Source organism: Phasianus colchicus, chromosome 14, assembly GCF_987193195.1.
Source record: "Phasianus colchicus chromosome 14, bPhaCol1.hap1.1, whole genome shotgun sequence".
Lineage (NCBI taxonomy): Eukaryota > Metazoa > Chordata > Aves > Galliformes > Phasianidae > Phasianus > Phasianus colchicus.
This window is the reverse complement of record NC_143449.1, coordinates 7,712,228-7,739,538: the sequence shown is the minus strand read 5'-3', so window position 1 is coordinate 7,739,538 and position 27,311 is coordinate 7,712,228. Positions and strand designations below refer to the sequence as shown.

At 41.7% G+C, this 27,311-nt stretch overlaps 1 protein-coding gene across 14 annotated transcripts in view; it reads right to left on the bottom strand.

Annotated features, from left to right (window-relative positions):
• Positions 1-27,311, bottom strand: part of ZDHHC15 (zDHHC palmitoyltransferase 15) — a 38,724-nt gene that overhangs the window by 6,388 nt on the left and 5,025 nt on the right. For 5 of the 14 annotated variants that reach the window (XM_090150137.1, XM_090150127.1, XM_090150126.1 and 2 more), the window contains 9 exons: positions 12,886-12,912; positions 11,242-11,336; positions 10,441-10,561; positions 9,539-9,608; positions 8,858-8,890; positions 7,691-7,811; positions 5,616-5,748; positions 4,337-4,463; positions 2,835-2,944 (listed from right to left, as the gene is read on the bottom strand). In XM_090150137.1, the coding sequence (XP_090006263.1) occupies positions 2,835-2,944; positions 4,337-4,463; positions 5,616-5,748; positions 7,691-7,811; positions 8,858-8,890; positions 9,539-9,608; positions 10,441-10,561; positions 11,242-11,336; positions 12,886-12,912 (837 nt within the window). Of the gene's footprint in view, positions 1-2,834; positions 2,945-4,336; positions 4,464-5,615; positions 5,749-7,690; positions 7,812-8,857; positions 8,891-9,538; positions 9,609-10,440; positions 10,562-11,241; positions 11,337-12,885; positions 12,913-14,689; positions 15,380-15,629; positions 15,806-17,661; positions 17,807-19,425; positions 19,938-21,114; positions 21,234-21,654; positions 21,746-27,311 lie in introns of those variants that run through there. The other 9 variants (XM_090150130.1, XM_090150134.1, XM_090150136.1 and 6 more) reach the window with 9 other exon arrangements.

The following is a 27,311-nucleotide window of genomic DNA, read 5'->3' as shown; positions in this document are numbered from 1 at the left end:
TTGAGGCCATTCCTTCTCATCCTATTGCTAGTTACATGGGAGAAGAGGCCATCTTCCACCTCACCACAATCTCCTTTCACAGGGTTGTATAGACCTATGAGGTCTATCCTGAGCCTCCTCTTCTCCAGACTAAACAGTTGCAGCTCCCATATCTGAACTTCTGCGTTTACCAGCTCCTGCTTTGTCTAGGTGATGAACATCCAGGTGGCAGGAAAAAACCAAGTTGGTACCTTACCTTATACATCTCTCCCTCCCCAGAAGCATCTTTCATAATGATAAAAATGACAAGCAAACATTTGTTATCAGCACAGGCAGAACAGAATATTAATGAGTCCAGAGAAAATGCTCCAAGAGTTGTATTTGAAAACAAATTAAACAAAAATATTTTACATATGTTGTTATTGAATTAATTGTGACCCTACCTGAGGGTCATGAGAGACACAAAACCTGCAGTGCAACATTTGGGCATCCCTGTCTGCTACCAAGCTTTTTGCTGAAAGCTCATGTGCCTCACTGTGCTTGTGATGCTGAATCGTGGACAGGCTGAAAGCTGCCTTTCTGCTGTGAGCTGCTTCAAGACCCACAGGAGCATCCAACTGTGAACCAATGTCCATATACTAATAGCTAACCATCCATTCAAAAATGTGTGCTCAGCCCATTTTCTCACTTTTGTGCCTTTATATTGTCTCAGGTTGGCTTTTATAAGACAGTAAGACATTCTAATTCTACTACTGTTACAGTTTTATAGGTTCTTGGAATAAAATTGTAAATCATTTTTTACACTGACAAAGACCAGCTATTTCACAAGCACTACAAAATGTGGAACTTCATCTAAGCTCCAAATCCAGATTCTGGGATCTGACTTGGCCAAAGTTCATATCACTGTCAAACATGTTCATAGTTACAGATTTTTTTATTCAGAGTTTTTATGCTTTGTAAAACTTGGAAGAGCTTCAGATTAATTTCTAAAGGAAATTTTAAGCATCATATGTAATACACAGAGATACCATATTCTGTTATTTTTGCAGTCAACTTGTGTTACCTTACCACTGCCAAAATATACTGAACAAAACAGGAAGAACAGATAGTTTTCTAGCACACAAACACTAACTAATTAAAGCAGTTTATTTGAAGTAAAACTGAAATAAATCTCTTTAGATCTAGTCACAAAATCCTGGAGAGTACATTTTCCCAGCAGTACATACAGCGTGCCTTGGAAAAACCATAGGTAGTTTATTTTGCAGTGGAGTAACTTGAAAGAACAGTTGCCAGTAAGACCTAACCAGAGACTGAAGTGCAAATACTGTGCTGCATGGGTTAAATAGCTCATCACACAGTATTTCACATGTGTACAAAAAGTTCACATGGAAAATTCTTGTTTCCCCTTTTAACCAAGAATGTTGGTTTCCTCATGGGTTCCTACACATATATTGTGCTCGTATCATTAAAATGTATACCATGAAAGGGAATGTTACTGCAAAGTTTCTGAAAACCATTTCGAAGCAATAAAATGACCACGGAAACAGTGTCTCTGAAAAATACAGCAGCAGTATCTGGTTTAAAAAATACCCTTGCTTGATGCGCTAATTATAGTAAACTTAAAATCAGCCATACTTTCACCATTCTGTAAAACTGAAAAGAACAGTGCAATTATGATATTTCTTTTCAGAGTACCTATCTGTCTTACATAGAATCATTTGAGTTGGAAGTGAGCCCTAAAGGCCATCAGTCCAACCCCCTGCAATGAGCAGGGACACCTCCAGCTCCATCAGGTGCTCAGAGCCCACCCACCTTGAGTGTCAGCAGGCATGGGACACCACCACCTCTCTGGGCAACCTGTGCCAGTCCCTCACCACCCTGATTGTAAAAAATTTCCTTACATCCAATCTAAATCTCTCCACTTTTAGTTTGAAACCATTTCCCCATGTCCTATCGTAACAGACCTTGCTAAAGAGTCTATTCCTTTCTTCCTTACAGTTTTTTCTTGTATTTACTATAATGGTGCAGTAGAGTTGCTGTCAGTGTTATTGTTACTATAAATCTGGATGGCATCCTTGGTCCTTAAAAGAACATCACCTCAAGTTCAAGCAGAGAATAGTAATTGATCAGAGAACTGTAATAAGTCATTAAAGTAATTCTGGATGTATCTAGCAAAAATCAAAGAATGGATTCACATATAAGGTCCTTTTCCTAATAGAATATTCATAGGGTAAAACATACATGACCATTCTAGAAATGGATCACATCTATTGTATAAACAAGGCAATTTACCTAGAATTGCTCTCAGTATATGTTTATTTTATGAAGATGATGTAGCACATAGCCGTTGACACTAACCCACAGATGTTACAGTATCAACACCAAATGAATTTCTATACTACTGTACTAAGGGTGAACAAAGAAAGTAAGAAGTAGCTAAATGTAAAACCACATTCAGGGGCTTGCATGCACACAATCAAACTTTCAGTGGATAAATGCACACAAAATACTTACTGGTCTTTTCATTTTTGTAGAAACAACCTCATACCTCACAGTAACCATGCTGCATGCAACAGCATTTACACGTAAACACACTCCGTTTGTGGAGATTTCAATTCCTGTCTGCAACATCTGTAACAACCTCTGAGCACATTTAATTGCAAGCAGAAAGCTACAACTACATTAAAAAAAGGGACTGGCTTCAAAGTAGGGCTTATTTTTAGTCTGCATTCATTAGTCAAGTCAGAGACACTTAGTGATTTAGCCAATGCTTTTTTTCATTTGATTAGCTGTTGTTATTCATGCATTAGTCACTGAGGTCAAGGCACAACTCATTTCCTTTATGGCTTCCTTACCATGAGGCTCCTCATCTATTCCGTCATCTTCCCACTGCTCTTCATTCGACAGAAGAGGATTCTGAGCTTCACACAAAGCTCTCATTGGAAAAAAATGTCCATCACCCTGGCTGCATAGCAAAAGACCGAGAAAGATGCTGTAAATAATAGCAAGCAATTCTCAAGGATTATAATTTCTACCCTTTCATCCGCAAACAAAGTTTTCTTTTGCCTGAACATCTGATATTTACTTCATATGTTATGAAGTTTTGAAAAACACTGTATTTATTTTTTGTGGCAACTGAGATATCAAATATCACCAGCAAGCAGTTTCAAACCTGAATTCCTGCAAACTCTTCAGAGACCGAAAGTTAAAACCTGCAGTTCAAATGAAGTGACTTCAGCAGAATTCACATGCCTAACTTGATCAAGTTCCTCAGACATAAAGGAAAAAAACTGTGGCCAGCTACAACTGAGGGGAGACTGAGGAAAACATTTATGTTTAAAGAACGACTGATACCCATCTTATCTATTTATACCATAGACTCTTCAGGGCAGAAATTACACTTCCATGTTCAAATGATGCCAAGTAGAAAACATTCCCAATCTTAGTTCAATGTTACTGAAGGATAAGTGAGACTTACCTGTACATAACATGGAAAGAAATACCTTCTGCAAAATTCTAAAATTGCAGAAGTTGTTTTTGTTACACTTCACAAACTATGCGCTCACGTGTTGGATATTAAGCAAACGACTGACATTCAAATTCATGTAAACAAGTGAAAAACCGGAGGTTACCGTTTGCTCGTCTCCATTCCACAACACCCACATTCCAGCAGTCTAGAGGAGCTACAAGCTCACTGAAGTGCCTTTCTTTTCTGATGAAACCACCAGATCTTTTCCTTCACTCAACCTAAATTAGCTGGGTGTTCTCTCCAGAATTACTATACTCACTGGTAATGTGCCTCTGACTTGCACGTCAGTGTTTTTCACTAATGGAAATGTTTCCTTGGCCGATCTTTTCTCACTGACTGCAAAAAACAGATGGCAATTGGGATGCAACTGGGTCTTAAACTGACACACCACTACTTGAAAAAGTTGCTTCTTGCTGTGCTCAGTAGTTACTTTACATTGTGTCCAATAACTAAAGGAATTTGAGTATACTTTACTATGGCTCTATTAAGTGCCAAAACATCTTCCCCTTAATTAAGCATCATAAACTGCTTTAGTCATAGGAGGCTGAAGGACAAAGAAATCAGCATCTCTAAATGAACATCTATCCACAAGTCACAGGAGTCCAGAAAGATCAAACACCCTGTGCAGTGCATTTACCTGGCAGAAAGCTTTCACTTCCAGACTTCCCACGTACAGGATTAGCACAGACTGTGCTTGCTGGTGTTTTTACAGCAATGTGCAAGAGCAGCCAAGCCACAAAATCACTGCCATCATACACAAGGCTGTTTCAGAGATTTAGAAGTCAATCTCTTGTATCAACTTTTTGCACAGACTTGATTATTCCTTACCTGGAGGCAATAGGTAGTAACCACAGCTTTTTTTCTTCTCCAAACACTTGCTGAAGATTCTTTACAAAGCCAAGATTGAATCCATTTTTATCCGGGCCATTCTGAAATACTGGAGTTGAGAAAGCCTCTACACATAGATATAATTTCAGAGAAAAAAAAGAAAATCAATGCCAAATACACTGACACAGATTGTATACATTGCAGCCACTTAAAGGGAGCAGGATTTGCCAGATTATGAACTAGCATTACAAAGATACAAAGGGTTTTTGTTTTTTTTTTTTAACAAGACTGTAAAGACTTTCAAACTGAAGGTAGGAATTTGGTCCTGCACATGAACTGTATGAAATAATCAAACAGACTGGAGAGTTAAAAGATCTTTGCATGAAACTTGCTGAACTTCAGTGGGTAGAAATTTCTAAATAAAAACATGCAGAATTAAGTAGGTCAGTCTTAAATGCATATTTCAAAAGTGGTACTGGAGATTTAAATTGACTCATTCATCAACGATATAATGAACAAGCACTGGGAACAACCATCCACAGACAGACCCTCTGTTATGATGAGAAATCAAATTAGTAAAAGGAAAAGGGGGGAGGAGAATCTAGAGTGCACTAGAAACAATTTTATCTGCCTTCTAAGCTGCTGCAGAGGTCTGGTGTTTTGGGCTGGATGAGCTTCAGTGCTCCTCAAAATGAGCCTAAAAGTTAATAATTATACAAAATCTGAATATTTGCTTAAACTCTTGTCTCTGTGTTTTCTTACAGAACTTTATCCAAAAATGTTTAAGAAATAAAAGACTTAGCCAAGGAAAGAAAAAGAAGTCACTCAATAAAATCATGCTGGTCGAGACCTTCGTTTCATTGGTGTAATTTTACAGTCCTAATTTCTTTGTCTTTGTCAGTGAGGATGGACATTGTTTTTCCCAACCTTACTTGGCTGTCTAAGAATGCACTCCAGCATACGAGCATAAGCAACCATTACTCCTAAAAAGCCACACTCACTTCACAGCAAATGTAGTTATACACATGCATAATATTTGTGTAATTAGACACTTGTATTTTAAGGCTCTAGTTTCCCTTACAAAACTTCTGTTACATCAGTTAAAAACAGCTTATTTGCAGTGACAAATGTGTACAGTATTGTTCCAGTGCTTTAAATCCTCCTCCCCTCATAAGCCAGCAGGAATATACAGAAATAGACCAAAAATGTGTGTTCTTTTCCCCCTCTCCCTTCATATAGCAGCACTTAATATTGCATCTCACCTAAAGAAGAGCCTTACCTAAGGTAGATCTGTTCCTACTGACGAGCCAGCAATGGTAGCCAAACAGAAACATAAGGCTAACAAAGAACATAACCGCCAGAAAGAGAAGGAAAAGGATATGAAATTTGGAACGTCCATTAGTCAGTTCACCCTAGAAAAAAACAACAACAACAGAAAAAAAACAGCACAGGACAAGTGATAAGAAAAAATAAAAGCTGAACATTCTTTATTCCTAGTGAAGCTATCCTCTAAAACTCCTATTTTGTTGTATCAAATTTATGTTAAAAAAAAGTTGCACCTTACTATAAAGAGCACAAAGAGACAATGAAGAAATGATCCCTTTCATTTCCCCTCCTGTAATCAAAGCAGAAAGAGTGGTGTCTTGCTACCTTTTTATGTGACAGAGTCAGAACAGTCAGCTTCCCACCTGGGCACCAGAATGTTCTGTGTCTACAGTGCAATAGGCAGGGACAAGCTCTTGAAGTCTCATTTCCATTTTGCTGAATGTCCTGTGCATACATTAAATACTGCACCACTTCCAATACAGAGGATGGCCAAAAACCTGAGCTTTTCCACAGCCGTATCAATCAAGGAAAGCTAGATCCGAGTAGAAATGGTTTGGAAAAATCAAAAACCAAGCAGGACCCTGAAAGCAGAAGAGACACTCCATTTCCTTTTATGTTAGAAGAGTAAAGTGCCAGAGATCTTCATAAGCATACACCTACAGATGGGCTGTGAGTATCCCAAAGATGAAAAAAATTACTTCTCAGCTTATGCACAACACATGTATGCAGTCAGAGAATTGAAGACTCTGTGTCTTTCTTAGCATTTATAATAATTCCTGCTAGTGCCTTATGAGTATCACAGGAGGCACTTATGTAAGTGATTAGCTGTTTAAAAACCAGAAATTACTCAGTTAATGCACAGAAAAGTTAAGTTACTTAAACAGTGCCATACAGGGTTAGCAGCACAGGGGACATTAAAGCAAAAGGTCTAGAGATACAAGGCCAGTTTCTATTGGAGATGCCAGCTGGCATTGCTTGCACATAAATGATAACTGATAACTGCCTAAGAAGCATGCTTTATTTCAGCCAACTTTATATTAAGGAAAGAGTAATATGGGAATTAGAAAAAGAACAGATGAGTGCCAGGAGGTTACACTTTGGGATCAGAGCAGAGGACTGATATTCTTTGAAAGTCTGAAAACCATCAGTTACAGTAAGCAGTATGGTAGCAACTCTAGGCTCTGCATTCTGCACCTCTTTATTTGCTCTTCCCTAAGGGCAAGGGGCCTAATCCTTAAAACAACAATACAAACAAAGCGGAAAGAAATATGCCCAGGCAGTTCAGGAAACAACATAAAAGAAAACCACCCACCCACAATTAATGGCTTCCTGGAATAAGACAGAAATACACAGGAGGTATTCTTGTAACCATTTAAAAAACATTGAATGTTGACAGCTAAGATTTCTACCTAGAAGATAACTCTTTCCATATCTAGGAGAAATCTGCTGTTAATGGCTTTTGCTTTTTGCTTATATTTTAAAATGAGGAGGCCTGGCCAGCCAACAACAGCTGTATTTTGATTTGGGAAAATTAACCACAGTCATGTCTAAGGTTAGTCTAACCCAACTCAAGCTGTGCTTATCTTGTGCAACACCTGTGACTTGGTGGTGTTATCTGATGATATACCCCAATGTATGTTGAAAAACCACCAGAATATTTTATAGATAGCAATCCTGAGCTCTAGTTCAGTGTCTTCTTTCGAATGACATTTGAATTTTCTAAGCTAATAAACCTGTGATAAATTTCAAAGAATTTGAGATGCATATGTTTGAACACATTTGTATAAGAAAAGGAAATACCTTCTTTCTCCAGAAGCTAACTCTACAATGAGAAATTCCTGAAGATGATTTTCTTTGTGCATTTCAGACATACTGGAAGTTAAATAAGGGCTGCAGAATAAAAACAAAAAACCCCACATATGGAACTAAGACAGTCCCTCCTTTGACTGAAAGCAAAATAGTAGTAAGAGTGACTAAATCCCACCAGACTCAGAAGGTACAAAAAAATAACCAGATTCCATGACTTACTGTCCAATACTTAATGAAATACTTGAAGACTGTTGCAGCAATATACAAGCAATACAACAAAGAATAGGCTAAGAAGAGTAGAAAGAATTTGTAGTTAGAGAATCCAATGCAGTTATTCACCCTAGAGAAGAAAAGCAGAGTTGGAATCAGGATATATATAGCACACAGTTGTAACACAATGAATACTACATTGGACAGGATGGAGGTTATTAAGCCTCTTGATTATACAACACAATTGCATTAATAAATAGCTCCCCTTAGTGTCGAAATGAAACAGAGCTGAAACCTGTCAGCTTTCCACTTGAAAATTTGTTCTGCCAAGTAAAAGCACAGTTCATATTTTTGAGATCTTATTTAAAGTTGGTACCACTGGTGAATTTGTCACAGAGGCAGTTCCTAATTACTCATGTTCGTTTCTTGTTTGCAAAGGTAATCAGACCTGGGGTTTCTGTTACCTTTCCTTTGTGTGCAAAGCTTCATGTGCAAAGCCAGATTCACCACTTGTTTGGTTACATGTAACACAAACCAAACAAATTTCATTGTAATTCTCCAAGCGCAGGGCAACTCTAACAAATAGCAAGGGAGTGCAGAAAAGATAGGAGGCATCTGTCTCATAAAGTAGGTTCTAAAAACCCTCTAACTTTAAGAATATTGCAGATGTTCTGGTGGGGAACCGTCTGCATTACTTTTCATTTCTGAGATTTTCCTTTCTTTAAAAAAAAAGGAGTTTAAGAGATTTAGAGCAGCAATTCTCAAAAAGTATAAACTTTGTGTATCCATGCATCATCCTACGCAAACACAAGTGGGCAGGCATCAATTCAGAAACAAATCAGGCAAATACTACTGATGCAACCACCAACTGCATGCTCAAACAATTATATCAGCAAAACTAAAGGCTAAGTTGATGTTCCTTTACAGTTTGAACAGTAAGACAGAATTGGCAGTTGGATTTTAAATTACATCTATATAACTCTTTCACACACAGTTAATAGAGAAAACATGAATGATTTGTCTTTCAAAAATAATATACATTTCATATTTTATAAGTCTCCCAATGTAGAGGTACATGGTCTAAAATGAAAGAGGCACATGAAACCATTCTATGGAAGAAATGGATTTAAATAGCCTCCTTTTCCAGAAAATTACAAACCACGATCTAGGACATACCATGGGCAGTGATGATCCATTTTTAGGACACACCTGCACAAGGGCAAAAAAAGAAAAATTGATGAGTTGTGTTTGGTAATGATTTGCCAACTGCAGATCAATAGCAAAAGGCTGTGAGATGTTTTGTATTTCTGGGATGGGTCAGATTTCCACATGACCCAAGCTCGAGATGATACTCATTCACTGATGCTTTTTAAAGTAAGTGTGATTTTAAGACAGAACACTGATTACTTTTTCAAGATCTAAAGATGACTTTGTTGTTCTGCATGATAAAACAGTGAGGATGGTTTCTGCCCTACGGCACTTAAAACTTCTGCCAAATACCACATGAAAAGGCCCAACATGATAAAAAGAGAAAATCACACTTTATTTTGACCTGCTACAGGCAATCAGTTAATCTTTCACTAGATATTAAGCTTTCTATCAACTTAATGCTCACAAATTTGTAGGTGTGGGAATTGCAAACACTTCTGTGACATGCGCTAGTGCACATACATTGCTGACTGGAACTGGAAAAGAGGAACCTTTATGATCAAAAGGTGTGTGAACAACTTCACTTTTCTCGTGCTGTAGAAAGCCTGCTTTGCAGGGGGGCTGGACATGATGATCTCTAGAAGTCACTTCCAACCCCTACAGTTTTGTTATTCACAACTCACGTAACTTAAGTGAAAAATAACTTACATAGCACAAACAGAACAGTGGTGGCAACGATCTGGTTTTATTAGCTGGCATCTATCACAGAATCGAATACCTGAAATTAAAGACACATTAATAGCAAACAATATAAGTGGGGATTTTTTGTATGTGTTTTTTTTTTTTTTGCATATTAGTACTCAGCTCTTTTTCAAAATACGCATGTTCTTTCCTTTAACATTCTAAAAGATGAGTACATCTGCAGATCATAATTAGATAAGCAATGCTCATAGTTCTTACAGAGATTTGCAGACATAGGGAACAACCCTCACTGTAAAGCTTATGATCAGCATAAAAGCAATAAAAGAAAACTGTACACACCTCCACCTAGCTTCTAGATTAACCCAGACTTTAAATACATTCCATTTTGATAACTGCAGTTCTTTACTTCAGAATTCTTTGGCTTGTTTGCCAGAAGCAAACAGGTCAGAGCCTCCAACCTGAACATGGATTTCCCTGAAGCTTTGAAAGGAGTGCAGTATGCATTTCATCACAGAACAATTCCATGAATGGATTTTTGGACCTTACACCCTGAATCTCTAAGCTAGACTCCATCTTAAGGAAAAACCACTACAGATTTTGGTATTATGCTATTATTGCTACTACTAAACTCAGACAATGCAAGTAGGCTGCTGAATTGTAAGTACAGAGGACAGCATATTGCTGCTCAAAGCCAGAACACACTACTCCAGTGAAGATGCACTGCAATCTTAAAGCCTTTCTGTTTTCCCAAACACAAAACCTGACAGATAAGACACAAAATTCTGAGCACAAGAACCACGCAGTGGATGCGGTGGCATCAGGCTGACTGTATAACCTGCACTGCTAGCATATGCTACTTTAGTCTGCTTGATTAAATTCAGAGAAACAGAGCTCTCTGCTTTGCTGACCTCCGCTCCCCGTTCTCGTGTACACTGGCAGCTTCCTCGCAATTTCAGCAAGAATTTGCCTCTGCACCTCTGGCCTTTCTTCATTTTCATAGCGCTCTTTGTCAGCGTAGGACATATGGTACTGGAAGCAGAAGTCATGAGAGAAGCAGTTACTCATGGGGAGTGGAGACAGTTTCTCAAATACAGGCAAGACTGGAAATATTTTATCTCCCACTCCTTCTAAAAAGATTACTCTAATGGGAAAAGGTGTGAGAAATAAGGGATGGACAGACAGGCCGCACACTACGCAATGCATCCAAAAGAATTGCAGAAGTGAAATTAAGATCACAAAACAACACATTTGGAACTGCTACCACTGCTGCTGCTTCAGACTACTATTTTTCATGAATAACATCAGTAATGGTGAAAAGGACATCTTAAGCACTCTTATGAGCAAGAACCTGTGCCCACCTATAGTTTTCTATTGCTAACACTGGAATTATATTCTTGTGATTTGGACCGGATTATGGCAACGTATATTGGAAGTACCACACAAACATCACCCTATTCTGTTGCTCCAGTAACTGAGCAGTAATAGAATAGACACAGTAATATCCATGTCTGATTTAAATCATGCTCTGTGGGTTGTCAAAGGATTCTCAGAACAGTAAAGAACTCAGTCTTTAGGTCACTTTAGGTCCCTTTTCATCTCCTTAGCAAAACCAATCAGTTGTGCAGATCAATTTGATTGAAGGATTTTTGAGTTTTCTTCAGCATCCCTGCTTTCACTCTGCAATGAACAGGAAGTGCTGGGATTCTTACCTTTTTGCCTGGCTGAACCGGGAGAGTAAAAATAGACTTCCAGTATGTCCACACAAAGAGCACAAAGAGAATATGGAATATTATAAGATAGGCCACTAAAACAAAAAACAAAAAAAAACAAGAGCAGAACAGTGACTTCGCAAAAGTTTTGCTTACGATGGGCATAATTCCAATCTTTCACAACAGTGACATAAAAAGGGGGAAAAAAGGAAGATTTCTACTAGCAGCCAGTATTAGGGCACAGCTAAACCTCAGGGCCAGGAGGACAGCAGAATTTCAGGGAGCTGCAGCTGTAGTTAGGAATTACCCACCACACACACCTCCCCATCTTCACTCAAGCCACTTGTATGAATGAAGAGGAAGACTATGGGAGATGCCACCCTGCAGGGCACAGCAGACCTGGCTGCTGCTGAGCAGCACAGAATCTCCAGGTCTGGGGTTTGGCTGCTATGGAACACGCTTGCAACCACAGCACTATTACTGCAGTGCAATGCTCACCCATGTGATGTATTTTTCACCACTTAGGACATTTGAAAAAAACTCTAGCAGAGCTTTTCATCACCAGAAAAATAGATCTTATTCAACACCCTTTAGATTTGCCACAGTTGATACAATAAAAAAAAAACAGGAAAGCATCCCTCTAAATAAGGAGGAGTAATCTTGTGATTACTGAGAAAGCACAGTAAGCTGCTGGATGAAATGTGGAACCCAGCATGACTCCGAGCAATCTTATCTTAATATACAAATTTGATTGCAAAGCCTTTGGATGCCCAAGGCATACGGCGGTGCAGAAAGTCAAAGCAGAGCAATCCTTCAGCTGTGCAAACTGTTCAATTATTTCTTTAATACTGAAGGCTCACTAAAACAGATCAGTTAGAAGACAGTTTTATTTAAACACGTTATACAATCGCATCATCTCCATTTTATCTTCTTTACTTAATTCTCAAATTCTGGCAAATTAAGATTGAACCACCACTACATGTAAAAAGAGAAGTCTACATGCAAGCACTTCCAACTACACAGACTGACTGAAAACGCAATTGGTATACAAAGGCCAAACACAGCTTTGAGAGTTTCTCACAGTGACGTGCTGGGATGTGGAACTGATCACACAAATCAACGACAGCTCATTATTCCGAGATGCAATCCTCATCCCACACGCAGATGGAGCTCAGCTGATTTAAATCAATATTTAAGGAGAGAAGTCTTGCAATTGTTTCGTGGTGTCAATCAAGCAGCATAGCACCCATCACAGGAAGCTGGCCTGGAGATGCACGACTATACCTGGCAATGACTGCTTTCTTCTGGATGATCATTAACACCGTGCTTTCCACAGTTCCTCTATGACTGTTTCAAATACTGGGACATCTCTCAAGCAAAAAGAAAAAAGAGCAAAAGGGGTTGCAGCCTTTTCACGTCATTGTTCAAGCACTGAGACTGAACAGGGGCATCTCCCACTGCATACTGAAGTTACAGCACAACGATGTGCAACTAGAGGCAGGGAACTACAAAAGCATGTTAAGCTTGAAAACCATTGCTGGGTGCTCTGTTTGGTACTGTAACTGCCACATTCATGGTTTGTTGTTTTTTTGTTTGTTTTTTACACAAAGACTGAACAACATACTATAAATAAAACATGCATACCTTTTTCTGCAGGGTTGCTGAGAGTCACTGAAAAAGAAAAAAACATATGCTTACAGAGCAAATAGGAATCTCAGGAATGTTTGTGCCAAATGATGTTTCTAATTTTAAATATGCTTGTTTTAGAAAAACAACAACAACAACAAACAGTTCCATTTCAACACAGCAGACAAGAAAAGTCTCACACTGAAAGCATCCCTAGCAGTTCTTTGTTTGCTCACAAATGACACCAACAACATGTTTCAATCACTGTTACCTACGCTGTGTTTTCCCTTGTTATAAAATAGATACATATTTTGCTTATATAGTGCCCTGCTGCTGACCAGATTAGCAGGTTCTTCTTGGGCACAGTGCCCAAGTTGCATCTTTAGGTGTGCCTTTATCAGCCTGCTTCCTGCTAGCCTCGATCCTCCACAGAAAACCATGCCCCATTCAGTTCTGCATGAGCATAAATAAAAATGAGAAATTGCCTTGGCTCTGTTCAGTCAGCAGAGATGGAAAGATGGATGCCCTATAATGACACAACCATTTCTATCACCCCTACAAACGGACATTTCACAACCCCTCCTCTCTTGGCTGCAATCCTGACAGTCCCTGCTAGCAGAAGTTCTTGAAGCATGCAGCTGTGCGTGCTGCACAGCGCCTACCAACACCAGTGGCTTCTGGTGGGTCACTGTCCAAACTGAATAGAAAAGATATGGCTGTGGTGGCCCCAGTGACCTTACAGAATGAGGATAAGGTCACCTTGCTGAACAACTCATTGACTGACAGCACCTTCCTGGGCTGAGCCTTCACTCAGACCTCGCCAAGCGGGAAGCGATGGGGGATCACAGCCTTGGCTAACAAAAGCTTTTTTCAAAACTGTGCTAATAACAATTTTGATCTGCAAGATGTTTGACACACAAAAATGTAAACGAAAAGAAACAAAATATTTGCTGTGTTGCTGTGCACTGCATTACAGACCATCAAGATGCTTAGAAAACTTTAGTATTTCCTTTCACTTGTTGCAAATCAACCTCTGAAGTGCATATCAGCTTTTCATAAACACTGCTTTGTTCCCTCCTGCAGTCCATGTTGTAATGGCTGCACAGCCTTCCTAATTAGCTCAAGAAAAGAGCAAACTCCAAAGCAAAGATTGCATACAAGTTTTTACCCCAGGTTCTTGCTCTCATTGGTGCAGCAACCACCAATCTGGCACAGAACCACAGTCCCCTCTGGAGTGTCAGCTGCTGCCCACACAAGTGGCTGAAGTTCCAATCCCAGCACTATGAGCTACCTCAGGACAGAGAATAGCTTGAGTTGGAAGGGAGTCCTAAAGGCCATCAGTCCAACATCCCTGCAATGAGCATGGATACCTACAGCTCCATCAGGTGCTCAGAGCCCCGTCCAGCCTGACCTCGAGTGTCTCCAGATGAGGCACCATCACCTCTCTGGGCAACCCGTGCCAATGCCTCACTGCTCTTATTGTAAAAAAAAATCTTTCTTATATCCAGTCCAAATCTCCCTTCCTTTAGTTTGAAACCATTTCCCCTTGTCCAATTACAACAGACCCTGCTGAAGAGTCTGTACCCTGCTTTCTTGCAGTCCCCATTGAGATACATCACCCGACACTGTTTCCAGCCCTCAGCACAATATAAAGATAAAAGTCAAAAATTAAAACTGCGTGGCTACTTTGTATGCCTGCAACTGCTGAAACAGCAACACACAGTGTTCAGAACTTGGACGAGAAAGGAAGTCCTGAGAGCTGGTTTTCAGGTATCTGCACACGCCAAGAGTCAAGGTTTGATTCCTAAAAGACTTCACCTACTCTTTTTGACTTCTGCAGAGATTACATCCGCACGTGCAAACAAAAAGCCTGAGAGAGAATGACGAGGCAAAAGCAGACAAGTGAGGGCAGAGCAGCGGCTGTGAGACGTGACCCCAGGCCGCACGCTGGGCTCCTGCCAGCCTAATGCGCATCTGCAGCATAACACAATCCCAATCCAAATCCCATCTAATTCAGCGGAGCCTTTTTTACCAGCTGCGGAGTCAAGCAGCGTTAAGCACTACTGCGCTTCCACGGCACTGCAATCACAGCGTATTGCAAAAGTCCAGCAGCTTTTCTGATCTGTTTGTCCCACAGCCCGGCCAGCAGCTGCAGAGCTGCCGGGTACCTCCAGGCATCTGGGGCACCGTTCCGCGCGGATTTGGCAAGAAACGGCCAGCAATTGCGGAGATGCAATGGAACATCACGGAGCACTCGGGGCTCTCGCTCCGCCGCACGCTGAGACGGATCACAGAAGCCGCTCTTCGCCTCAGCCGCTCCGTGAAGCAATAGGGTTGCCGAAGCAACGAGGGCTAACGGCCTTACGGTGCAAGCCTGCCGTGCAACGCCGGAAGGCGACACAGCACCACCTCACGCTGCTGCTCTGGGAACCGGCGCCCGCGTTTACCGGAGCGACGGACCGGCAGGGCGCCGCCGCCCCGCTCACAGCCAGGCCGCCCCGCCGCGTGGCGCCCTTCGCTCTCCGCCCGGTGCCCGCAGCCCGAGCTGCGCCGCGCGGCCGGCGCCCACACCTGCTGCCGCTGCCGCTGCCGCGCGGCTCAAAGCGAATGCAGAAAGGGAGAAAAGCCAGGCGTTTCGCCTGGGCTCCGCGCCGCCCCGCCCCGCCCCGCCCGCGGCACCTGCACGGAGGCACCGGGCGGCTGAGCCCGAGGCCCGGCGCGGCCGCGCTCCCCCCTCCCCCGCCTCACGGCCCGCCCCTCACTCAGGCACAGCTCGCAGACGTAGGCGTAATAGGACCACAGGACGACGAGGGCGATGATAAGGACGGGCACCCAGGCGAACGCCCGCTGGCAGCAGCGCAGCCCCCGCGACAGGGCCATCCTCGGCCCGCCCGCAGCGGGCACCGGCAGCGCGGCGGCGCTCGGAGCTCGGCTGAGCGGCCTGGCGGCGGGCGGGCGGGATTGGGCGCGGCGCGGCGCTATGGCGCCCCCTGCCGGCAGGAGCGGGCACCGAGCGGGGTGCGACGGGGCGTCCTCTGGAGCGAGCTCGCGGCTCCGACCCGGACCGATCCGTCTCCGCAGAACGGCTTCCCCACCCACCACCCTGCGGGGCCCGGTCACGCAGTACCAGTTGCAGTAGCTATTTTCTCGCCTTCATTCAAGCCCTTCCGTGCACTCAGACTCAATACCCGTGCCCGGCCCGGCCTGCTGCACAACCACCTCTTAGCTCCCTTAGGATGCCTTGTCATTTCCATATTCAGAATGTGTTCTGAATTAATGCTTCAATTAATTAAACTCGCTATATTGCCCCCATTAAGGAAATTAGTTTTTCTGCCAAGAGAGATTTATCTAACAGAATGTACCCTACCTAAAGCCCTGGTGTAATCTGCCATGCTTTCCAATCACCTCTTTTTTCCTCTTTCCCTCTGAAGTTGTTCTGTGACTCTGCCTCTTCGTTAATATTGTACTGCCCTCACCAGATTTTCCCTCTTTTCAAGCATGGGTGCTACATTTACCATTCTCTTGCCAAAATCCATGTTTAATTATCAACTACAAATCCCTGGACCGCATCTAGAATGACAAACATAGTTTTTTTTCAATATTTTAAGATGGAGATGATCTACAACCTCCAATTTGGTCAATTAATTTGTTCAGTATCACAGACTCATAGAATCCGTAAGGTTGGAAAGACCGCTAAGATCACCCAGTCCAACCAAAAGCCAGTGCCTGTGGCTGCACTAGACCACGTCCCTCAGTGCCACACCTCGGTGCTTCTTGAACACCTCCAGGGGGGGTGATTCCACCACCTCCCTGGGCAGCCCGTTCTATTATCTCACCACTCTTTCTGAGAAAGTTTTCCTAACATCCAACCTGAACCTCCCAAGTAGCAAAGTGACAGCTACCTTAACCTCCTTCTCTGCCCCACTCACAGGCTCTACGACCACTATCCTTATCTATTCCAGGCTACAAAACTTCTCTTTTAGTACAAAACCTGAACTTTACAGTATGTGTTCAAACTTTCAGCATAACCAGCCTTTTGAAAAGTTCCTACTATAGCAAAAGTTATTTGGAGAGATTATAATGTACATTGGTCGGAGCTGCCTGAAGTGCTAAACATCAAATCTCAGATGTCCAACAGGCTTAGGTATAGGACCTAAGTAAAGCCAGAGGAAAGAAACATTTCCTCTTCCAGAGCACTTGGGGGGGATTCAGGACACATACACAAGATGTTGCCCCACCCTTGGAGACACTCGAGGTCAGTCTGGATGTGCTCTGAGCATCTGATGGAGCTGTGGGTGTCCCTGCTCATTGGAGAGGGGTTGGACTGATGGCCTTCAAGGATCCATTCCAACTCACATGGTTCTATAATTCTGTGTTCTGAGGACTTTGAGTTGGAAGATATGCATATCCCCTTGCTTCCTCCTTGTCCACACCACATAAAGTTGAGAAGCCAGCATTTTGTTTGTTTGTTTGTTTGTTTGTTTAAACTAAGACAGGGTAGGTTTAGGTTAGATATTAGGAGGAAGCTTTTCACACAGAGGGTGGTGACACACTGGAACAGGTTGCCCAAGGAGGCTGTGGATGCCCCATCCCTGGAGGCATTCAAGGCCAGGCTGGATGTGGCTTTGGGCAGGCTGGTCTGCTGGTTGGCGACCTGCACATAGCAGGGGGTTGAAACTAGATGAGAATTCTTGTCCTTTTCAACCCAGGCCATTCTATGATTCTACGATTTTAACCAGCCATAAATTTCAACAAAAGTAAGATTTAAAAAGTTTTTGTGAGCTAAATCCCTACCTGAGGTGACGCGCAGAATCTTTCTTCCTAAAATGTCAGTACTACTGATCACAAAGACAGGAGCACAGCACATCCATGGTACATTTTTCATGCACGTTTGTTTATAGACAGGAAAGCAACCTCTCCAACAGATAGCAGTGGAACTCTGTAAAAGGGAGCAGACGTTTTCAGATAATACCTCTGTAAATAAAGTTAAGACTGTTTTTTTTGTTCAACATCCAGTTTTTCCTATGTGTTCTAAGATCCACATGGATTGTCTTCAAAATTCTTTTGTTTCATTGGGTTCCAGGGGAGACTTAGTCATATAAACACAAGCTCATCTGAGGTAACAGATTCCCAAATAAAGCTCTCTCAAACAAAACAATCATGCGACCTTCAGATCAGGCAATTCTTATAATATATTTTTTTGCACGTGTGGTTCAAAAGGTAGCTCCCCACTTGAAATTGCCAGCTGGATTTAGCTGTAAGTGGTATAAGGTACCTTGAGCCCTTTTCAGAAATCAACACTACAGATGTTATTCCACATAAACACTGATTGTGAAGTTAAGCCGCAGCCAATTTTATAAAGCAAAGAAAGTCCTCTTTGGATGCCCAGTATAACTATGCTCCATAGCAACTGAAGCAGTTGCAAATCGTTCAGCTTAACAGAGTGGTTTAGGAAAACATGGGATTATCCTAAGTAATCTCTATCAGGATTCATTCTGACCAGGAGCAGTTTTCTGATAACACACATCACACAACCCTGAAAGAGAGAAGGAAAAACCTTTTCAGAGCTCAAAAAGCTGTGATTTCACCCATGTGCATAACTGCACTATTGAAAACCACCATCAAAAACTAATCACTAAGTAAAGAAGATGAAACAAGTAAGCATAGCAGCTTTAGGGCAATTTAAATAAGTCTCATGACTTCCGGCTTTTTCTCAAAAAAGAAAAACGTAACTTTTTGGGTGCTCAAAGAAAGGGTGTGGTGGTGACTCAGCGGTGCCACTGCCCATGCAGGCACCAGGAAATGTGCCCTTACAAAGGCCTGCAGCTGACAGACCAGAATAAGACTGATACCAGCTAAAACAGCACTGCCTTTGTCAATGGTCAAAAACCTCCAAACCTAAAATACATCAAGAAAACATATAAAATCAGGAAACAAATGCCAGTTTTTATGATTTACCTATCACAGAAAATTCTAAAGGATCACACCTACCAATTTCACCCAAATGCTGCCATTCGTATGAGAAAAAGCTCTAAGAAAACTACATATGGTAGAAAATCCTTAATTGTTTTGCCCTTTAGAAAATCACGACTGAAAAATGCAGTTTATGTTCCCAGTGTTGGACATGAAATCGAGTACAGACAGCAGCAGGCATTTCGAAATGATTCTCGACTCCAGAAAATCAAAGCTGGTCAAGTGACTTTCACCATTTCTGACTTCAAAGTCTTGCATAAGCTTGTAATATATGTAAGCCCCGAAGGTATCGGGAAAGATAGCTTAAAAAGCAGTTACAAATAAAAATAAGCCAAGCCTAGTGTAGATCTCACTTTTTCAGCCTGGTTTGCGTGTGAAGTAAAAGCAGATTTTTTTTATTGTCAGACATATTTATGTCCAGGTATATCACCCTCTGCTTATCAGTGATAGGGATATCCAAGAATTTGGGATAATCCATGAACCAAAAACAACCCCAGGTGTCTGCTGAGAGCCCTGCATTGCCACCTCTCCTGGGGATCTGAAGAAGGCTTGGGGGCCCCAAAGCTGCCCCATTTTATCACTTACTGTAGGAAAACACAGCAGCAATCCTTATCTTGATTGTATCTCGGACTATCACATGGAGTACTTGTAGGTACCTAGATAGATCTTACAATGAGCACTGCATCCAGTCTGATCAGATTTGGGCTTTAAGAACATAGAACTCAGCTCCAGCAGAATAGTTAGAATACGATTTTTCAGAAAAATGGAAATAAAACAGCTAATTACAGACAAAAAACAACAACAACAAAAAAACCCAACAAAAACCCAACACCAAAAACCCTAAACCAAACAGTTGGTCCAGAGCCAGGCCATACCAAGCTCTGTAGCTACCAATTAATATCCTGGCTGTTATCCGGACAGCTCACACAGCTCACACAGCTCACACAGACAGACAACAGGGGTTGCTGTAGCTGGAGTTTCTCGGTAGCCTTCCCGGTTTGTCTCGAACAGGCCAGAACTCAGCTGCTCCATCTGCCTGCTGCCATCTCAGGAAGTTCAAAGGAGCAATGGGCCAAAGAGTCAGGATTAGGGAATACCTTTTAAAAGAAAAATTACATGCAACTGAGCATCTCCAGACTTCAAAAGAGTTCCTGTTGTTTTCACCGGTGACTTCTCAGAGAATCACATTTTATAAAAGCACTCCCTTCTCTTTCCCATTTTTCCAGTTGCTCAGAGGGAGATGGTGAAAGTGTAGTGAGGAGTGATTGGCACTAATCTGCATTTTTTGCCATATTCAGTAGGAACTCTCCACCATGTGTCATAAGATGTCACATTTACACATTAACACCGTCTCCCTGAATCCCAGGAAAAACTATTTTTTGTTAGTTTTGGCAGGAGTTTGCAGATCTGTAGTGTGATTCCTTCATTTAACAGGAGTAAAGGAGGCAGTGTGCATACAATGGTCCTATCCTACACTGACCCACATAATAAGATAAAGCTTTATGATACAGTCTGCAGTTAATAAAGTAAATCAAGGAAACTGCTAGAAAGATTTCTCTCAACATAAATCAGCAAAGCTCTGCTGAAGTGAACAGAGTCAAGGTCATACATTCCAGCTTCAGGTCTCTCTGTACAACGCTGGGACAGATTTTTTTTTAATTATTTTTTTTTACAACCAGGGTGGTGAGGCACTGGCACAGGTTGCCCAGAGAAGTGGTGGTGCCCCATCCCTGGAGACACTCAAGGTCAGGTTGGATGGAGCTCTGAACACCTGATGGAGCTGTGGGTGTCCCTGCTCAGTGCAGGGGGGTTTGACCAAAGGACCTTTATAGGTTCCATCTAACTCCAACCATTCTATGAGTCTATGACAACTATCCATCCTACCATTAATACTGTAACCAAAGTCGGTTGACTTCCCCTGCCACAGGTTTCCCAGCTTCCTTTGTATGGTACAGCACATGCCTCGCCTTTGCATTGTGCCATTTCTCTCTGCACAACCAGCATCCCGCTCTCTTACATCTCTCATCCATCCCATCCCCCTTCAGCATTTAATCATAAGTTGATATGGAAACATGGGCAGGATATACGGAGTATTAACAGGGTCTGTCAGCCCAGATTGCAAGCAAAGCTGTTTCAAACATTTAAAAACTTTTAATGATCACCAAGTAAAAAAGTGACCATTTGCAGCAAAGTTTGTGCTGCCCTTAGAAACGCAGTCATCTTGCTTGTAACTCAATAGGCAATTTGGAGAGCTTTTACCACTGGAGTTTGTACCATTAGAGGGAGCTGCAGTCCACACAATGCCGACCTGCGCATCGTCCGCCAGGGCTTCTCCAGAGGGACAAGGGAGGGACCTGCGGCTGTCTGCGCTGCTGGGGACGCAAGAAGTGTCACTGGGGATGAAACATCATCATCGTGTTTTGTCACATTTGCAGCCTTGCTCACCTGTTCTAAATATTTTCCCCACAACTGCTATCTCCAGGTAATCTGGAGAGATTAGAAATCTGAATAAACACATTTATGCTACAGTTTTGGGTAAAAATAAATAAAGAAACAAAAAATCACAGTACTGTAAGCATGATCATTTGTATTGTCTGAGTTGTTTATTTTACAGCCCAGGTAGCATCATTTGGACAGTTGATAGATATCATTCCATGCCTCTTAAGGGCAAAACCAAATTTCATTCTGCATACCAATAGCAAACCTCTTCCCCAGCCACCTGCAATTATCAAACGAACCCCATGCTTTTGTCACAGACATCTGACACTGGACACTGCCTTACTATGTTAGCTGGCAGTAGCTAAGTCCACTAACCTGACTAACTCAATGGATGGACTTCTTCTCTTGCAGAGGGGGCCCTTCTTCACAGGGTGCACTTAGAGAAGAACAGATATGGAGCCCAATACTGTCTTTGAACATGCCAACAGAAATGGGAACATCAGAAATAAGGCTGCTTTGATCTTTGATCCTTAATGTTGATGCAGTTCTCATGCAAGTACAGGAGCAGGATACCAGCTTCTGGCTTCTAAAATAATTATAATTCTGTGAGAAAAGTATTTTTTAATCTATGCATTTTTTCAGCCAAACTCCATCATCTATTTTCTCTCTCACTACTGAACTTTGGTAGCAGACAGACCCACTTGGAGTCAATTAATTATTTCCTCATCTTTTAAAACAGCATATTGTGGAATTTTGAGTCCTCTGATATGGTGAAGCTTCAGCAAAATGGAGTCTTTTAAACTAAGGTCAATGTCACCTTTTAAGAATGAGTTATAGGCAATTAGGCCATTCCTTGGAGCTTTGTTTGAAACCACAGGGATTCATCAGGTGTATATTCTCAGAGATGCACAGAAGAGAAAAGCATTTGTGTAAACTCACAAGATTTTACGAATTGATTTTTTGCAAATCTTTGTACATGGCAGACACGACTTCAGACTTGAGCAGCAGTGCTGAGCATAGGCACAGGCAGGCAGCATATGCCACGTGTAATGTTTTAATTTCCTGGTAGCAGGAATTCTTAGAGGCACAATAGTTGGTTTGTTTATTTTTCCTTCTTCATCAGACCTTTTATTAACATTCTGTTAGATCTCTCGAATGCACCTGGTTTGTTGGTGACTGAGCATAATGGCATCTTTGCCCTGGGCTCTTGGAGACAGTGCATATGGATGGGGAAGGCAACAGATAATATGGATGCAAATTTCAAATTACTGCTTTTATCCCCAAGGCAGCTAAAAAAAGGACAAATCTCAGGAAAACAGGGAGAATAGCACAAGTGTGCTTTTGGTTCGTACCGAAGATATAGACTTGAATACACTGCTCATGGGCCTTGCAGAACAGAAATCATTTCAGCCTGAGGATATCTGTGCTCTCTTGATGAAAGTTTAGCACAGTGGCAGATCATCAGAAACACTCTATTTACCAGCCAGTGCTTGAAGAAAAGCACAGGATCAAGATAACAGAAACTCAACAACCAGGATTTCAAGTCTGATGAGCACAAATTAATGATAAGTGGCTAATCAGCTCAAGGAGCAGTCAAAATTAACTGAAAGGGGGACATTTGCAACATTGAAGTCAATGATCTCTTGCCTACTGAACCAGTCACGTGGAAAATGTAAACACTTTTCTATTTATCCAATTTTATTCTTTTTATGTAATTTTGTCTTACTGCACTTTTTTTTTTATTATTATTTTAATGGTTTCCTACTGATAAACCCTTAGATATAGCACAGAACTCGTGTGACCCCAGAAGCAAATTGATATTCAACCCATGAAAGTAAAACACAACCTCAGCCTTCTCAGCTGGGAAGATTTATCAAGTTTTGCTCTTCCTGAGACAGAGTTCTCTTGAGCAGTAGTGTACATACTTCTCTAGCTAACTGCCCCACATCTTCCACTGCATTCAAGTACATGATAAATGCCAGTGCTATAGAAACTCTCAAACATACTGCTACCTCCTCCACAAACTGCCAAGAGAGGCTTTGTAAGAAAAATGAGCTTCATTTTTAGGTATTTTTTAAAAACCAGTGCTGTAATTACTGACTTGGTGTGTTTTCCTACTCTTTTCTTCACTAATGCCCACCCATCTCCGGGAGGATGCTTCAGTCTCATTGGTATCTGATATTTCTTTCCAACTTCAGAACCTGTGTCAGTCTGGATATCACTTTGAAGACAGAATTAATTAGATTGGATTGCTAGAATTAATACCACAATACCCTGGGAAGTCTGTTATTTGTTATCAGCTACATAGCTCTTGTCAGGACATTGGAATCATTTGTTTTTGTTTTTGTTTTTAGAAAAACAGTACTTAAATGCTTGCCTCTCTAAAACTACAAATCCAAGGTATAAAGAAGTATAATGGTCCTAGGAACTACTTGTGATGCCTTCATATTACAAGTAATGTATTAACTCTTAACTCAGAAAATAAATGAAAAAAATCCCAAAGCATCTACTAATACATCCACTGTAACCTGAAACGTTCATACCCACTTTTTTTCCTCTGTTAGCCCAGCTATGAGCTGCAGATACATAGCACTGCAGACACACAGAAGACAACACACATCTTAGAATTAAGCACCTTAGAATTACTTTGTACATGGGACCAAATTCCTGATTTTACCCTCAAATCCTTTTCTCAGTTTCTTACTTGTAGCTCCACAGGAAACGCTGCATAGTTTGACTCCATCTCCAGAGCTTCAATTACTTCTACAGGGCTTTTTCATCTTTAATTGTCATTTATCCAAGTTGTAATTATTTAATTCTTTAATCACTTTGCAAAAGTCATTCCATACTGTCTTTCTTACGCAATGTTCAACCACGTCAGCAGCGAGAGGCACGCTGCAGTGTAACCGCAATACGCACAGGGAATCATTTTCCTGTGGTAGTCACCCAGAGACATCAGTGATGAACAACCTGTTCACCCTGTCATTGATCTCCAAATAAACCTATTCCATATAAAAAGAGGACCTACGATTGTCACCTTTAATCTTCACTGTACAAAAAACAAGCGTAGTGCTTAAGCCTGCCTTTGACAGTCCCAGCCAGATTTCTCTTGCTTTATGCAAGTTCCAGCTAGTCTAGATTCTGTCTGCTGAGGATGGAATGGGTGTCATGAATTATAGCTGATGACCCTGAGAAAAATAGGATTTATTGTCAACTGTCCATTATAATCTGTGGGAAAAACAAAATAATTTTCTTGAAATGCTGTGTGAAAAACAAGTTTTGGCCCCAAAATTTCAGAACATAATATAACCACTAGATTCATTCTTCTCTTGTAATGCCGATGAGCCCCAGGAGTACTTATAAATATTGGCAGACTGAAGTAGGCAGTATTTTGCCAGCTTTTTTTTCCTGCTAGATTGTAGTTAGTGTTTTTAACATAGTGATACATAACAACGCCCTTAATGCTATTCCTTGGAACTTCATCCTGAAATGGTGTTTCAACTCACTTAGGCCCTAGGACATGAAGATCAGTTAGCAATACCGCTGCCAAGAAATAGTTAATGGATTTGCTGATAGACCCCAAGAAGGGGGTCTGCATTTCAAACAGCTGCACTTCAACTGTGGCAGCAGGAAGAAAACTCATTCTTATACTTACAAGTTTTATTCACTTTTGTGCCTTGCATATCAATGAGATTTGTTTAAAAGTAGCAGTCAGGGTGTCCTATTTCTGAAATTCTTATAGAAACAATTTTTATGTCCCTACCAAGCCCTATTCATACTGAGAAGAACACAAAAGAAGACAGCTGAAATACACTGTAGACAAGTTCTCCAGAGACTTCACATAAGGCTAAGAGCCTGTTGCTTTCCTTTCAATAATTAGCTCATGTTCAGATGATTATTTCATTGAGATCTAAAATTTCATTTAATCTGAATTGGTATTTGCTTCTATCTGGACACTCTCTAGATTAGCACTGTCACATTATTTCAACAGAAGTCTTGTGAATGAAGGAATGAAATGCAAGTGGGAATACAGAACTCATTTATCACCATGGCTATGTTAATTACAACTTCTGGTCTGTGGCTTTCCCAGTAATGCAGTTTGAATTTTATTTGTTGAGTCTGTTCCTGTGATATCAGTGGGAAGCTTGCTTCTTTCCAGTTTCTGCTAGGATGCCAACATATTTAGGAATACTTCTAGAATAGTGGATAGTGATAAGACAAGCGGGAATGGCTTTAAACTGAGTCAGGGGAGGTTTAGGTTAGATATTAGGAGGAAGTTTTTCACCCAGAGGGTGGTGACACACTGGAACAGGTTGCCCAAGGAGGCTGTGGATGCCCCATCCCTGGAGGCATTCAAGGCCAGGCTGGATGTGGCTCTGGGCAGCCTGGTCTGCTGGTTGGCGACCTGCACATAGCAGGGGAGTTGGAACTACATGATCTTAAGAAAGACATTGAGGCCCTGGAGCGTGTCCAGAGAAGGGCAGCGAAACTGGTGAGGGGTCTGGAGCACAAGTCCTATGAGGAGCGGCTGAGGGAGCTGGGATTGTTTAGCCTGGAGAAGAGGAGGCTCAGGGGAGACCTCATCGCACTCTACAACTTCCTGAAGGGAGGCTGTGGTGAAGAGGGGTTTGGCCTCTTCTCCCAGGCAACAAACAGGACCCGGGGAAATGGCCGAAGTTGTTCCAGAGGAGGTTTAGGTTAGACATGAGGAAGAACTTTTTCTCTCAGAGAGTGCTCAGGCACTGCAATGGCTGCCAGGGAGGTGGTGGAGTCGCCGTCCCTGGCAGCGTTCAAGAGGCGTCTGGATGAGGAGCTGCAAGATCTGGTTTAGTTTGTGGTAGCAGTGGTGATGAGAAGACGGTTGGACTAAATGATCTTATAGGTCGTTTCCAACCTTGTGATTCTATGATCATTGTGGTCCTTTTAAAATTAGGCCGTTCTATGATTCTACGAAAACCATGTACAGAGTCAGTGGCCACACTGCATCAGGGATGACAGATATGTTACTCATGCATTGAGCACTGGTTGTGAGATGGAAGGGGCACAATATCATAACTGAGACCAAAGCAGCAAACTTGAACCTGGCTGGATCCTTAGCACATTGAATCATGAGTTGTATGCTTCAAGTATCAGACTTCTCAGGGTTGCTGTTTTGTTCGGGACAACAGCCCACACATGGAATATTATCCTGTTTTTCAACCTTTACTTCAGCTGAAGTTATTTCTCCTAACAAAACCTTTTCATCCCAAATTGAAACCATGGCTAGCGTGGCCTTCTGAACCACTAATGAGATGTGGCTGTGGGAATCCTCAAGACCAGTAAGTTTGAATCTTGAAAGGTATTTGTGTTTATGTAGTGGAAATATGAGAAAGCATATTTTGACTAATGGTATCACCCTAGAGAGAAACATACTTGTTATAAGTATGTTCCATTGCAATTGCTGGAAATCTAACAAAATCGCCATAAACAGGACTTACATCAATGTTTCTGCTTGACCTTTCTGGGAGAATAAAAGTACCTTCTGGGAATGCAAAACAAATGAATTTTTTGGAAACAAAATGAGTAACACAGCCCTTCCTCTCTATAAAATGGAGCCCCGCTATAGCTGCTGCTGCTTAGTAACAGTTCCTCAAAATGATTCATAAAAGCACCAGATGTAAAGGTGCACACGTGTGTTTAACTCCAGGCTCTGATGCAAAACTCAGAAACACTCATGCTGTGGGTATGAGAATTTGGGATTTTAGATGAATAGCATTTTCAAAATGAAAACCATATCCTTATGGACAGGGATAAGCTACGCAATCATCTCCCCTGACATTCTTGTTTCTGCCAGCTGATGTGCTGTCGGAACTGCACTAGCTGTTGCACAGCACTTCCTGGTGCTTCCCTAAAACAGCTCTCTTCTACATTTCTCCCTTAGGAAAATGGTATCTTGTCTAGGACAGAAAAATGGCTCAAAATAATGTGATGAAAAAAACAGAATTTTAGAAAATCAGGTAACATACAAAACTACTACCAGCACCCTTGATAGT